Below are 12,973 nucleotides of genomic sequence, written 5' to 3'. Positions count from 1 at the left end.
GAACGGTATAACCGTACTATTATTGTTTTTTTTTTTTTATTTCAAGTTGTAGTCAGAAGTATATGGTCATTAGGTTCCCCTTGTTTGGGCATAATTTTACAATCCAGAATTATTTTTGGCATAATCTATATATGCATAATTAACCTTTCGCATAATCTGTTATGACATAGTACCTATAGTTACGCATAATTTGTCTAGGCATATTGCTGTTTGTCCGAATATATTTCGCGCATAAATGCTATTCGCTTAATGGTTTTTATGCAAAAATTATTTGTGCATAGCATAGTTGTCGAAATTCACCACGCAGAATTTTTATCATAGGTAATACTACTATATTGATGTTGCAGTTTTAACCTAACTGTTGCAGTTTTAATCTAACCTATTTGTTGAGGTCGCAGTTCTAACCTAACCTAACCGACTCTTCTGACAGCATTTAGGGTTCACTATTATCTTGCAGAAACTTTTTTCGCATATAATTTTTGATTTGCATAATAGTTCTTGGCAGAAGTCACGTTTGGCAGAAATACCTTACGCAGAATATGCTTTGGCATAAATAAATTCAGAAAATAATCGCAGAATTTTATAATACCGAGTCGTGCTTTGGCATAATGTTGATGAGCATAATAGTCTGCTAGTCGAATAGTACTTTCGCAGATAATATTTGTGCATAATATTTAGGCGGCATAAAGTTGCAATTTGCTTTTTGATAGCAAGTCAGATGTGTTGGGGATGCAAGATACCTAACACTCCTCCTCGCTTCGCTGTTCGTCGTACCTAACGGGGGCTCTGAGACAGTATTTCCTTTTCGTTAGCATGTCATAATTCTGCTCTTGTAATAGTATGCTATACGATTATTATGGTACATAAAATTTTGCTAAATCAAAGTCGACCAAAATAATGTTCTGTGAAACAGCATTCTGCCAAATGTGTCGTATGTAGTAGTAATAATGCCAACTAAGTTTTCTGCAAAGTTACCATTCGACCGAATGTCTTTCTGCGAAACGTGTTATGCGAAGTGTGTTTCTGACCAAAATTATTGTGCCAGATGAGGGTGGTTAAATATTCTGATTTTAAGAAATATGACAAATACAATTATGCGAATCAGTTTTATTCATAAACATAATCGGCGTAAACAATATTATTTTAAATTATGACAAATGAATTTTCTGCCAAATTAACATTCCTCGAAAACCGATTATGCGAAGTCTGTTATGCGAAAATCGTTTCGGACAATTAAAGGTATGCCAAATATAGGGAACCTATGTATTACATACGATATGGTCCGCAACAAAATGGGAAGGTAGAACGGAATAACTGTACTATAATTGTTTTATTTTTTAACAATTTCTTTACACAAATGATGTTAAATTGATGTATTGCAAGTATCAAGATATAGTTCGAAATATAATAGAATGGAATAGTACAACTACACAAAAGTACAATTGTACCATTATCGATTTTTTACCACATAAATATTATTTTCGAAGCAGAATTATGTGCGAGTGACATAGTAATTGTGCGACACAAAGCCTATATACAATTTAATGACATATGTATGACAATCTCAAGATATAGCCCTAATTTTAGATTTAAAAGACACGACTGTACTTAACTGTATTATTAATTTTAGTAGATACTTCGTTTTTTTTTTAAGAAAAAATACGGCTGATTTTACGCTCGTTTTTATATTAACTGCTCACTATTTCCATTCAACCCTATTTATAGTTTTATCATCACACTCCTAAAAGTAAATGTGCAATGGGCTGGTTACCTACTAGTCAAATTGATCAGCTTCTTTTTAAGAACTGTCAAAACGATTTGCTAATATGGAATTACTATGAAATACTGAGGAGTGACGTCACAGTCAATTCAATTACTTTATATCTTTCTCTTTGAGATTTAATAAAATTGAAATTATGTTTAAACATAACTACTGTCCATATTTTTCTTCTAATTATGTGGTGCTTTATTTCGTGCACTGCATAAAATATTTTAAGTATAGGAAACTAGCCTATTGCACACAGGCGGAGCGGGAGTTATAGAAAAATCGTTAAGAAATTTCTAGCAAGGTATTTATTTTTTTATTTTATTTAGATACCGCACCAAGTGCCATTACAGATCAATATAATATAAGCGTTATATTATAACGCATTTGTTTAAGTGATTAATACTTACGAAGTCTTGAACTCTACTCATAGACAATCCACATAATCAATGTAAAATCTTATTGAAGGGTCCTACAATTTTGGCAAAAATTTGCATGCACCCTTAACAAAGTCTATGTTTTACGTAAAAAAGGAAAAAATACATCTTTCATAACATTTTTAGCTTGTTTTTATAACAGCCTAGTTTTATTGTAATATTAGTACTTAGTACTGAAAGAATGACATGTATTATGTATATAGAGTATTCATAATGTAGATACTTACGTATAATTAATTTATATTTATTTGTTTAAACAAATCTCATTGGTGACATCTTGTAACCTACTTTACAAGATTGCACCTTAATTTTAATAGAATTATTAAGAACAAAAGTTTCTTAGATCAGTATTTATTTTTAATTATGATCAAATCATATTATAGAGATTATGCCCAAAATTTAAATTGTTTATTAATAACATTTTGCAGAGTAGGATATAATAGAGATTATAACCGGTTCTGTATAAATTAACCGGTTTATTAAGAAAAGTAATTTTCCCCTCACTAGCTCGGAAACACGTGTTTTGTCCTTTAATACCAGCGGGTAAAAACGCATTTTATCCACTAGTGGGTAAAGTAATTTGACCTTCAATAACGTCAAACTAACTGCTTTAAAATTGATAAAAGTAGGTGAATCTAGTAATAAAGATTATTTACCACCTGTGGAACTACTGGAAGCAGTGATAAACGCATTTTTTGCATTGTAGTTTCCTCGCTATAGTGAGGGGAAAAGTTTTGTGTTACACTCGGGTGCAAATGTATTTTACTTCTCGTGTGTTAAAAAACTCGCAAGTTCAGGATTCTATTCTCGAACCACTCGCTTCGCTCGTGGTTCAAATATAGAATCCTTTCACTTGCTCGTTTTTCAATTCCACACTCGGCGTTAAAATACAACTTTGCCCCCTTGTATAACAAATAACTATTTTAATTTTGAAAACTACTTTTATTGTAATTGTAGTTTTAAAAAACATGTCATCTGCGTGAAGAGATGTCGGAATAGTACTATTCGGTGTATCTCTCATACAGTAAGTGGCCTGTTTTACAGCAGTGACAATTGTCGCCCGACAGTGACACTTTGCCGTTCATTGACTGTTCAATTAAGAAATATTGACGCTGAGTCACAATGTTACTTATCAGCCCAGAAATAGGCACAAAATTGTCAGTGTCAAGTGTAGAGATGCACCGAATATTCGGTTACTATTCGGTATCCGGCCTATTCGGCCCTTATTTTAAAATTAGGCCGGATACCGGATAGTGACGTACTATCCGGCCGGATACCGGATATGCAATTTTTTATTGAATGATTTTGGAGTAAACAAATTAAATGTAAAAAAAACAGTTACGGTTATAATACTTATAATCATAGCCCTTTATTATTAAAAAAAAAAACAAAAGTGGACTACGCGCGAGGTTCACTACGAAACAAGTCAAAACCTGCACGACACGCGCGCCCGCTCCCTGCAGGTATTGTAGGTTAAATTCTGTTATCCGAATATTCGGCGGCCGGATACCGAATATTCGGCCGATGGTTGGGCCGAATATTCGGTATCCGGTATCCGGCCAAACAACTATTCGTTGCATCTCTAGTCAAGTGTCAATGTCACTGTGGTGGAATAAGCCACAGGGTGTAACTGAAGATGATGTAAAAATGTAATTATTTGAAGCGTGATTGTGCACTGTGTTATATTTTAACAATAATAAAATATATTTCATATAAAAAGGCTTTTATTCGAAATAGTTTAGATTACAACTTCACTTATACCTAAATAAAAAGTAAGGCCCCGATTGTCCTGTGTAAAAATTGTGTGTAAACATATGTATATATTTGGACATATTTAAAATTAATATATATACACTTTGGAAAACACCTTATTAAATGTGCGTATAGCTGTAGTTTTTACATTTGTAACCCTGAATAAAATTGTTTCATCTACAATATCTACGTCCATGTATTAGATTGTCAGTCCCGGTATATATCATCAAAGATATATATAACTCCGTATAGACAGATAAAGAAAAAAACGTACCTCAGTACCATACAGAAAAAGGTACGGTGGCCTAGATGGCATTACATCTTTGGGATACGCTCAGCTAGATGGCGCTAATATTAATATTTGACATTTTAAAACATATCAAGCTAAGAATATGGGCCAAGTTGTCAAAACTGAGGTTCAAAAGTTTTAGCCTGTGTCAAGAGATGGCAGTCTATGCACTGTGATTACACATTTTACTTTGACAGTAACTCTATAAAACTCGATCCTCTTTGATATCATCCTTGCTAACTAACTAACTTTAGAGATGGGCCGAATATTCGGTATTCGGCAAGATTTTTAATGTTCGTATTCGGCCGAATAGTTCGGTTACTTTGCCGAATATTTACCGAATAAACAAAGTAAATAACTAATGAAGATCTAACGTATTCCATTGCATAATAAGCTCCTATTTTAGTAGCTTTCAAAGTAACTACTAAAAATGCGACAAAATATAAACACAATTGTGTTGTAAAAAAGTTAAAAAAAACCGTAGTTTGAGAGTTGAGAAGAGTTCAGAGTTGTTTTAACTAAGTTTTAGTTAACCAATAAATCATAAGAACATAGTTGTTGTATGTATAACAATTATCAATCATTTCATAGTTTTCATCTTAACATTCGCTTTAAAAATATGGCGTAGCCGAATATTCGTATTCGGCAAAATCCATATTCGGCCCATCTCTACTACATATCAATATAGTTCAAGGCATTGTATCATCGTAGTAAGTCCAGCTTATACTATTAAGATTATGGTTTCCCTCAATGCGCGATCCCGTTTGGTCCGGCCTTGTTTTGTCCCTCAAGTAAGTTCGCATCGCGTTGAGTAGCTGTCGCACAGTTTCGTTGTTCTTTTTTACCTAAAATAGTAGAACATGATTATCTTGTAGGTTTCAGTGACTGTTGTAAACGAAATGAAAAATTGTGAACGAAAATGATGTGAAGAGTGAACAAAGGTAATTAAAAAATATTCAATAAAATAATTTGATTTGTTCCCTAGTTGTATAGGTGGCAGCACCATCTCTCTCGCTATATCGTAATCCTGCAAAGGATTCGTATAGGAGGTGCAATCACTAATTGCTCGCCCTTAGAGCTGGTCAAAAAGGCGCCTAGCCTTATCAGAGATAACATACACTAGAGAAATTTCGTCGGGTACCACGGCGGGCTGGTGGTCTAGTGGTAAAGACGTTAGCCGCGTAAGCTGAAGACCTGGTTTCTATTCCCGGCTCGGCCACCAGTTGGCCTTGTCGTTTTTTCTTTCGTGTATGATATCTATTTCAATTTATAAAGGTAAATCGATCATTTTGATCAACTATGTCTGTCTGACTCGCATTCTCTTCTAGGGCTAGAATTAATAAATTAATTTTCTTTGTATTTGGCAAAAAATAGTAGACAATAATTAAATAGGGGCGCTACGGTCTATGTAAACCGTTTCGCATGTGGCAACTATTGAATCACTTTTGTATCAGAACAGTACGTGTTACTATAATGAAAAAAAAGTGCCATTTTTTATTTTTTTTATACTACGTTGGTGGCAAACAAGCATACAGTCCGCCTAATGAAAAGCGGTCGCCGTAACCTATGGACGCATGTAACTCAAGGAGTGTCACATGCGCGTTGCCAACCCATTGGAAACATACACTCCTCATTTAATTTCCCTTTTTTACCAAGCTGTAGTTTAACAAAAATTTGTCACACTAGGAAGTATAAAAGCTTAAAAATTGCTGGCCGGTGTATAAGGGAACATACCCAAACTACGTGACCATATTTGTGCCGTTTTTTGCTCCCTTTCCCTTCCCCCCTGGGTGACCAAGCGTAATATATGCCAAGACCCCCCTCCCCCTATAGTTTTTACGTAGTATACATGAAGTTCACCTCTATACTACGTGACTAACGTGACCAATTTTTGCAAAAAGTTATCAAATTTAATAGCGTGTTTGTCATCTTTTTTTCGGCCTTTAAACAATGATTTTCATCCCATAGCCTTCATCATCATCACCAGTCTATATATGCGTCCCACTGTTGGCCACGGCTGGGCCAATATTCCACAGGTTACGTGACAAGAAATTAGGCCCCCCTTCCCCCTCTGTGACCAAGCGTAGTATTTTGACGACCCCCCCCCCCTAAACGTGCCACGTAGGTAGGGTATGTTCCCTAAGAAAATCAATATTAAGTTAAAAGGGGTGTCATGTCATACGATCAGCTACAAGAATTGTAAAAGTAAAAAGTTAAAATGTTTCTATCCCCCGACGCATAAACGACGGGGTGTTATAAGTTTGACGTATCTGTCTGTGGCATCGTAGCTCCCGAACGGATGAACAGATTTAGTTTTTTTTTTGTTTGAAAGCTGAATTAGTCGGGAGTGTTCTTAGCCATCTTTCATGAAAATCGGCCCACTATTTTAATTTTGTGGTTAGGTTATTAGATATAGTAAATATTATAAATTTTTAGCGTCTCTAGTGTTCTGATCACTAATGCCTACAGAATGTGAAAATTTAAAGTGTCCTAAAATAAATATTGTTGCCTATCTAATTCAAAGGTTTAGTCGTCATAGTATGCCCAGCTGATCGGTTTTATCAGGCTTATTAGGGGCGATCCAGAAGGCTTCTTCCTCTTTTTTTTTCGTTGAGCAGGCTTTTTAGCCCTTAGGAAGGACTTCGTGGCTGGGCGTTGCGTCAAGTCTTTTCCTTTCACCTAAAATATTTGGAAAACTTAAGGTCGGTTGCACCAAAATTGTCACCGTTAAAATGTTCGCTAAAATTTTATAGTGGGGGGGGGGGTGCAATTATATATATACCAGTCTGTCTGTTATACATAGGTAATATGGTTGGTGCAACTGGGCCTTAATGTCTAAGCATCAATAATAATTCGGATAAACCGGTTTTTTAAGTTAACCGGTTAATGGGTAATCCCACAATAACCGAAACCTAGTAGATGTTGCTATTTTATATAAATACTAAGTAGTCTCTCAAAAATAAATAGCGAGTTATAATTCTCATTTCTCACGGATATAAGTGACAAGTACTTACGTGTATACCTACTGCATACATATAAGCGTATTAAAATTACCTTTTCATAAGCTTCTAAAATTTGAAGCGAATCCAAATTATGGTGATTATTCTGAACATTTTTATATAACGTAGTTATTTGTTTGTTCATCTTGTTCATATGACTCGTTAGATAGCCGATCTTGTACATCGTTTCTGATTTGAGCGCCTCATGGATTGATTGTAAGTCCTTTACTTGCTTTTCTAAATCTTTTCTTGAAGACAGAAGCAACGATACTAATTTTTCCTTCAGCATACTATCTTTGTTTAAATTACTAAGTTTGGGAGCTAATGGCAACGGGTTGAGCATTTCTTCCGTTAACGACGAAAACCGGTTTTTGGCATCTTCTGGTTTATTTGCCGGTTTAATTACCGTTTTTAAGGTTTCTATCGGTATTGACCATTTAAGCGGTCTTTGGGTTAACGGTATATACTCGTTTATCGGGAATTTTCCCGGGATTTTCTTTGATTCTTGTAATTGATTTTTTGAAAGTCCGGGAAGGACATGTGGTACAACATTTTGTTTTGGTACATTAACCGGATCGCTTATTAAGGGTACTTTTATTCTGTGTATCTGACTTGGTTTGACTTTTGAAAAAATATCATTTATATTTACCTCATTTTTGATAACATCATTGTTTTTCAAGTCCACGGATTTTATGATGAACCCAGGTACGTTTTTATTAGATTTCTGTTTTATTTCTCCAGCTCTAGAAACCGGTTGGGCATTAACCGGTTCAATGGGTTTTGCGGTAAATGTGTATTCGTTAAGGTATATGTCTTTGAGATTGCTCGTTCGACCTTTAATGACATTTTTCTCCGGGTACATTTCTAGTTTGTCCGTGTATGGTGGTACAGCCTTTGCGTTTGGGTCGAGTGGCATACGGTACAAATATGGCTGCTTCTGATTCGCTGACATCATTGTTGGTAAGAATACTGAAACTAAATTGATTTATTGCGTTAAATATTTGACCTTTTGACGGTTGTTTTGCCTTAAAAACTTGCACAATGAATACCTATTACCTATTCTACAGAGGAGATGTGCAGTGTCGGCCTATTTTTACTGACTGGCACATTTTACGTAACAAATTAATTTACCTATTTTCAACCTATTACAATACACAGTAAGTCGATGACTGGTATATTTAAAATGTTTATTTTAGTATATTAAATGACTGACATATGACACATTATATACTTAAAAGGTAGAGAGTGGGAAAATCTCGACTGGGGGGCAAATGTAAGTGGCAAGTGTTTAGAATGTTTGCATTATTAAATAGAGTGTCCACCGGTTATATGTATATGGTAGGCGTGCTCAGTGGATACATGTAGAACTCATCATAGTGTAATAATGGAAAAAATGGATCAGTTACAATTTGCCCCCCAGTCGACTAGTCGAGATTTGTCCCGCTGTACCTTACCTAACTATAAAAATTAACAATTCTTGTAGGATATGCTACATTTTGGGTATCACAAAAACGGCTATAACGATTTCGATAAAATGTTGCTACATCGGTGTTTTCGGGGCAATTAAAATCGATCCAGCCAAGTTTTATCTCCGGGAACCCCCTATTTTTGAGTTTTTAAATGTTTTTCAAGCAGTTCGGCCTCCCAGGTAGACCAGGTGCCGTAGTCGAATGGCATTTCTGCGCCGCGAAACGGAAACGAAACGCCGCGAAAGATAGTCTGGCTCTGTCGCGCCAATACGCAAGAGCGATAGAGATAGATATCTACGAGCGTTTCGTTTCGAGCACAACTTACCTTATCGCGCGCGAGACCATACATCAAACGGGCCATTTTTTTCAAAGTTGTCCACTCCACTTTTTTTTAGATTTGGATTTTTTTATGTGTTTTCCACTCAGGATCGCGAGCTCTTCCTAATAGGAGAAAAAAAGTGTCCCAAGGTTTTTTTTCCATTCCGTTACCACTTTTTCATACATTTTGTATGAAGGTAACGGAATGGAAGGTTTGAAAAAATGTATGGAAATCTTGGGACATCTTTTTTCTCCTATCAGGATCGAAAGAGCTCTCGATTCTGAGTAAGAATCGCGTAAAAAATACCCATGTTACAAGAAAAGTGGACAACTTTGAAAAAAATGGCCCAAGCGCGACTTCGTGTATGGACTCACGCGCGACAAGGCAAGTTGTGCTAGAGGGTCAGGTATCAGTTATATTAAAGAATAAAATTCTTACGTAAAACTGTCCGTAACATATCGCCGCCTGGTCCAAATGAGAAGTGCAACGTAGGTAATAATCAAAAAGCCATGTCGCGTGAAATGACCGCAGTGTTTCATGAAAACTAATTACTGCTGACATCGCTTAGTGCTTGTAAGACACGGTTCGATTTAATGGTATGACGGTAATAGTTATTTACTAGTAAATCCCTAGGGATGTACCGACTAGTGATTTGGCCGACTAGGCCGACTACCGACTAGTCGGCGCTTTGGTGGCCGATTAGTCGGCTAGTCGGCCAGAACATAATTACCGACTAATTTCACCAGAATTTTTTAAATGTCATTTTTTGGGTTCTATCGCGCTTTTCATATTTTGTTCAGGTTCAAATGTCTATGATAATACTTATACACATTTTCCATTTTTTAGCTTAAAATAGATAGTGGTCCTGCCTATGAAACCGATAGTCTTAGGTAAGTCATTAATTATTGTGATGATTACTGATATTTGTTCTTTTGATTAACAAGGGCATAACGAATACGTACATAATACGACCATAAATCATCCGATAATTTATTTTGTACTATTTTCCTATCATTTATCAAGTGCCGACTAATCGGCCTTTTTTGCAGACTAGTCGCCGACTAATCGCCGACTACAAATGTGACCGGATAGTCGGCTTTCCCGACTAGTCGGTACATCCCTATTATTTACCTGTTTGTGTTTATCATCATCATCGTTGGCCTTATACTTCTATCGCAAACGATTTAAAATGTAACATTCGAGAAATATAGAACTGGCCCCGTAGCCGAATGGCATTCCTCCGACGCGAAACGAAAACGAAACGCCGCGAAAGGTCGCGCCTAGTGATGTGCAAGTTGCGGAAACTTTCCAAAAAAATCTTAAATTTCATGAAAAATTCACGAAACTTTCACGAAAAATAAAGGGAATTAAAATTTATGAAATGGAAAGTTTCCATCCATACAATTATCCATACAAAGTATGGAAAGTTTCCGAAGTTTTCCTATGTGAAAATTTCAGAATTTTGGAAACTTTCCGTCGGCACATCAGTAGTCGCGCCAATACACAAGAGCGATAGAGATAGATATCTACTAGCGTTTCGTTTCGTGAGCGTTTATGCCATTCTAGAATTGTGGATATCCGCTCTGAAATACCTTGGCGTCGCGTTTGTCTCTTATCATTGAATGCAGTAAACTAGCGAAATATACGGCGAATTATGAGGGCGAAATGCTATATAAATCTTATATTTAGTAACGTGACAGACAGACATACGGACAGACCTGCTTTTGTATCTACTTTTTTGGTACGCACAGAGAACCTCCTATAGAGTGGCAGTCTTGTATATTTGGTTCGCGATACGAGTCACCAGTGTTTGGGGTGCGAGGAGCGGTCGGGGAATGTGTTAAGCGCGCTGTGATTGGCCGTTTCAAGGACGGCGGGCAGTCGCGCCAGATGAAAAGGGACAGAAGTATGACTGTCCCTCTACTGACGCGTAAGTGGCCAATGTAAGTTGACCTATGCCGGCTCTGAATAAATTATAAATATGACTTATTTGTGGAATGTAATGCCGTCTGTTTTTAAATGTGAGCTTCTTGTTACCTTTCCACACCATTTCACACTACAGGTGGACATCTTTAAGGCATCAAAATACCGTTTTCCAATTTTTTTGTGCGAAAAACACGCGCTGCTTTCGGGTCTGTTACTTGGTCGATACTGATCGGGCACGGCGAGCGCCCGCGCTTATATCAGTGTAAATACTAGGAAGGCTGGCGACCGCGAGTCGTCTTGTAATAGATGTCTATAGGGGTTGGTCTGTGTTGGTACGGAACTACGGAACCCTAAAAACAATTGCTATAAACAGGAAATCTAGTGTAGATATGGAACTAGATTGTCTTTAAATGAAAAGCGTGAAAAATATAAGCAATTTTTTTATTGAATCAACAATATTTCTTCTCTTAAATACTTAAACAGCTCTCAAAAACTTACAAGCAACTAAAAAAATATTGATGTGAAATAAAAAAATATCTTGATCTGTCTTTATAGTACACCTAAACGTTTTATAATAAAATATGAATATACATAAAAAGTTTGTTACAAAAAGTAAACCTTGGTTTAAAATATAAAAATATTGGGTTTAGCCACAGAATTACAGTTAAACCAGAATGAGTAGTTAGGTCAAAAAGTGTGTCCACATGAGAGGTCATTGTTTGGGCTGGTGTCCCTCTCGCACTTACTGACAATGTCAACATTATTCAGTGACGTCATCACTGTCATGTCATTATACAAATCTTTGATTTATTGGCATCAAAATAATTACATTATAATTATTTTCCAATTCTTTGAAATATATCGAAACCCTAGTTTGAATATAACACTAAAATAATATAAGAAGTTATAAAGTCAGGTAATATACAGATAAAAATACTACTACTATGGTAACCTCATTAACACTGGCCACACGTGCGAGAGGGACACCAGCCTAAACAATGCCCTCTCATGTGGACCGTTTTCGATAGTCTGATACGATCACCTTTCTGTCTCAGTGATAAGGTTCAATTTAGTATGGCAAAAAATGTGATTCCACAATCTAGTTTAATAATTATAAATCTATGGGTTTAGCTAAATTGTCGGTTTTACAAATTCGCACAAAACATAGCTAATAGTATTTTATGCAACAGGCGTTTAAAGGAGGTCAAAGAATACGAGTGGCGTGGGTAACAATTTGAGGCGAAGCCGAAAATTGTTACTAAGACGCCAAGAGTGTTTTTTTGACTCAGTTAAACACCGTTGCATATAATAGTTTTTCTACGACCGTGCACTTAGTTTTTAATACTTTTTTTGAATAACTTTCGTGAAATTCACACTGTTTCCCGTATTTTGACGCAAAGGTTTGCACTGTCAGCTCAGCTGCCCAAAGCCTCCCCGCGCACGCGCGCAGTATCGTTATAACAATGCGTTGCCATAGTTACAGAGCCAAACAATGCCTTTTCAGCTTTTTCGATACTGCGCGCATGCGCGGAATGCCGGCGGACTTTGGCTTCGCCGGCTTTCCGCGCTGAAAGCTAAAAAGGCATTGTTTGGCTCTGTAACTATGGCAACGCATTGTTATAACGATACACCGCGCGTGCGCGGGAAGGCTTTGGGCAGCTATTGTATGCAACGGTGTTTAACTGAGTCAAAAAATACTCGTGGCGTCTTATAACCTCCTTTAAACGCCTGTTGCATAGGTAAAATACTATTGTGTCGATTTTTTTTTAATGTCTGGCGGTCTAGCATGTGGCGAAGTCGCCCGTGAGTCTTGAAGTCGCGCTTGATGTATGGACCCGCGAAAGCAAGTTGCGCTAAGCATTATGCTTGTGTCGTTCACGAACTATGAACTGTTAGGAATAAAATCCCATCAATGACCGAAATGAACTGAATCTTTCCGTGGTCTGAGAATCGGTCTTTGCTCATTTAGTTCAGTATAGGATCGGCGAGCGCGAGCGGTTTGGATCGAGAACGAATG

The 12,973-nt window shown here is 36.7% G+C and overlaps 1 protein-coding gene across 4 annotated transcripts; it reads right to left on the bottom strand.

The window, feature by feature from the left end:
* Positions 1-4,793: 4,793 nt before the first annotated feature.
* On the bottom strand, positions 4,794-9,628 carry LOC125239361. Of its 4 annotated transcripts, none has more exons than XM_048146915.1 (3): positions 9,469-9,628; positions 7,298-8,217; positions 4,794-5,088 (listed from the first exon to the last, which is right to left on the bottom strand). In XM_048146915.1, exons 1-3 carry the CDS (start codon positions 9,485-9,487, stop codon positions 4,933-4,935), a joined length of 1,095 nt encoding a protein of 364 aa, XP_048002872.1. In that variant the 5' UTR covers positions 9,488-9,628; the 3' UTR covers positions 4,794-4,932. The 4 variants fall into 4 exon arrangements, with proteins under 4 accessions (XP_048002872.1, XP_048002875.1, XP_048002874.1 ...); XM_048146918.1 differs by having other exon boundaries at positions 7,892-8,217; XM_048146916.1 differs by lacking the exon at positions 4,794-5,088 and adding an exon at positions 6,605-6,922.
* Between the last annotated feature and the right edge of the window lie 3,345 nt (positions 9,629-12,973).

Source organism: Leguminivora glycinivorella, chromosome 25 (assembly GCF_023078275.1).
Source record: "Leguminivora glycinivorella isolate SPB_JAAS2020 chromosome 25, LegGlyc_1.1, whole genome shotgun sequence".
NCBI classification, from domain to species: domain Eukaryota; kingdom Metazoa; phylum Arthropoda; class Insecta; order Lepidoptera; family Tortricidae; genus Leguminivora; species Leguminivora glycinivorella.
This window is presented reverse-complemented; position numbering and strand designations above follow the sequence as displayed.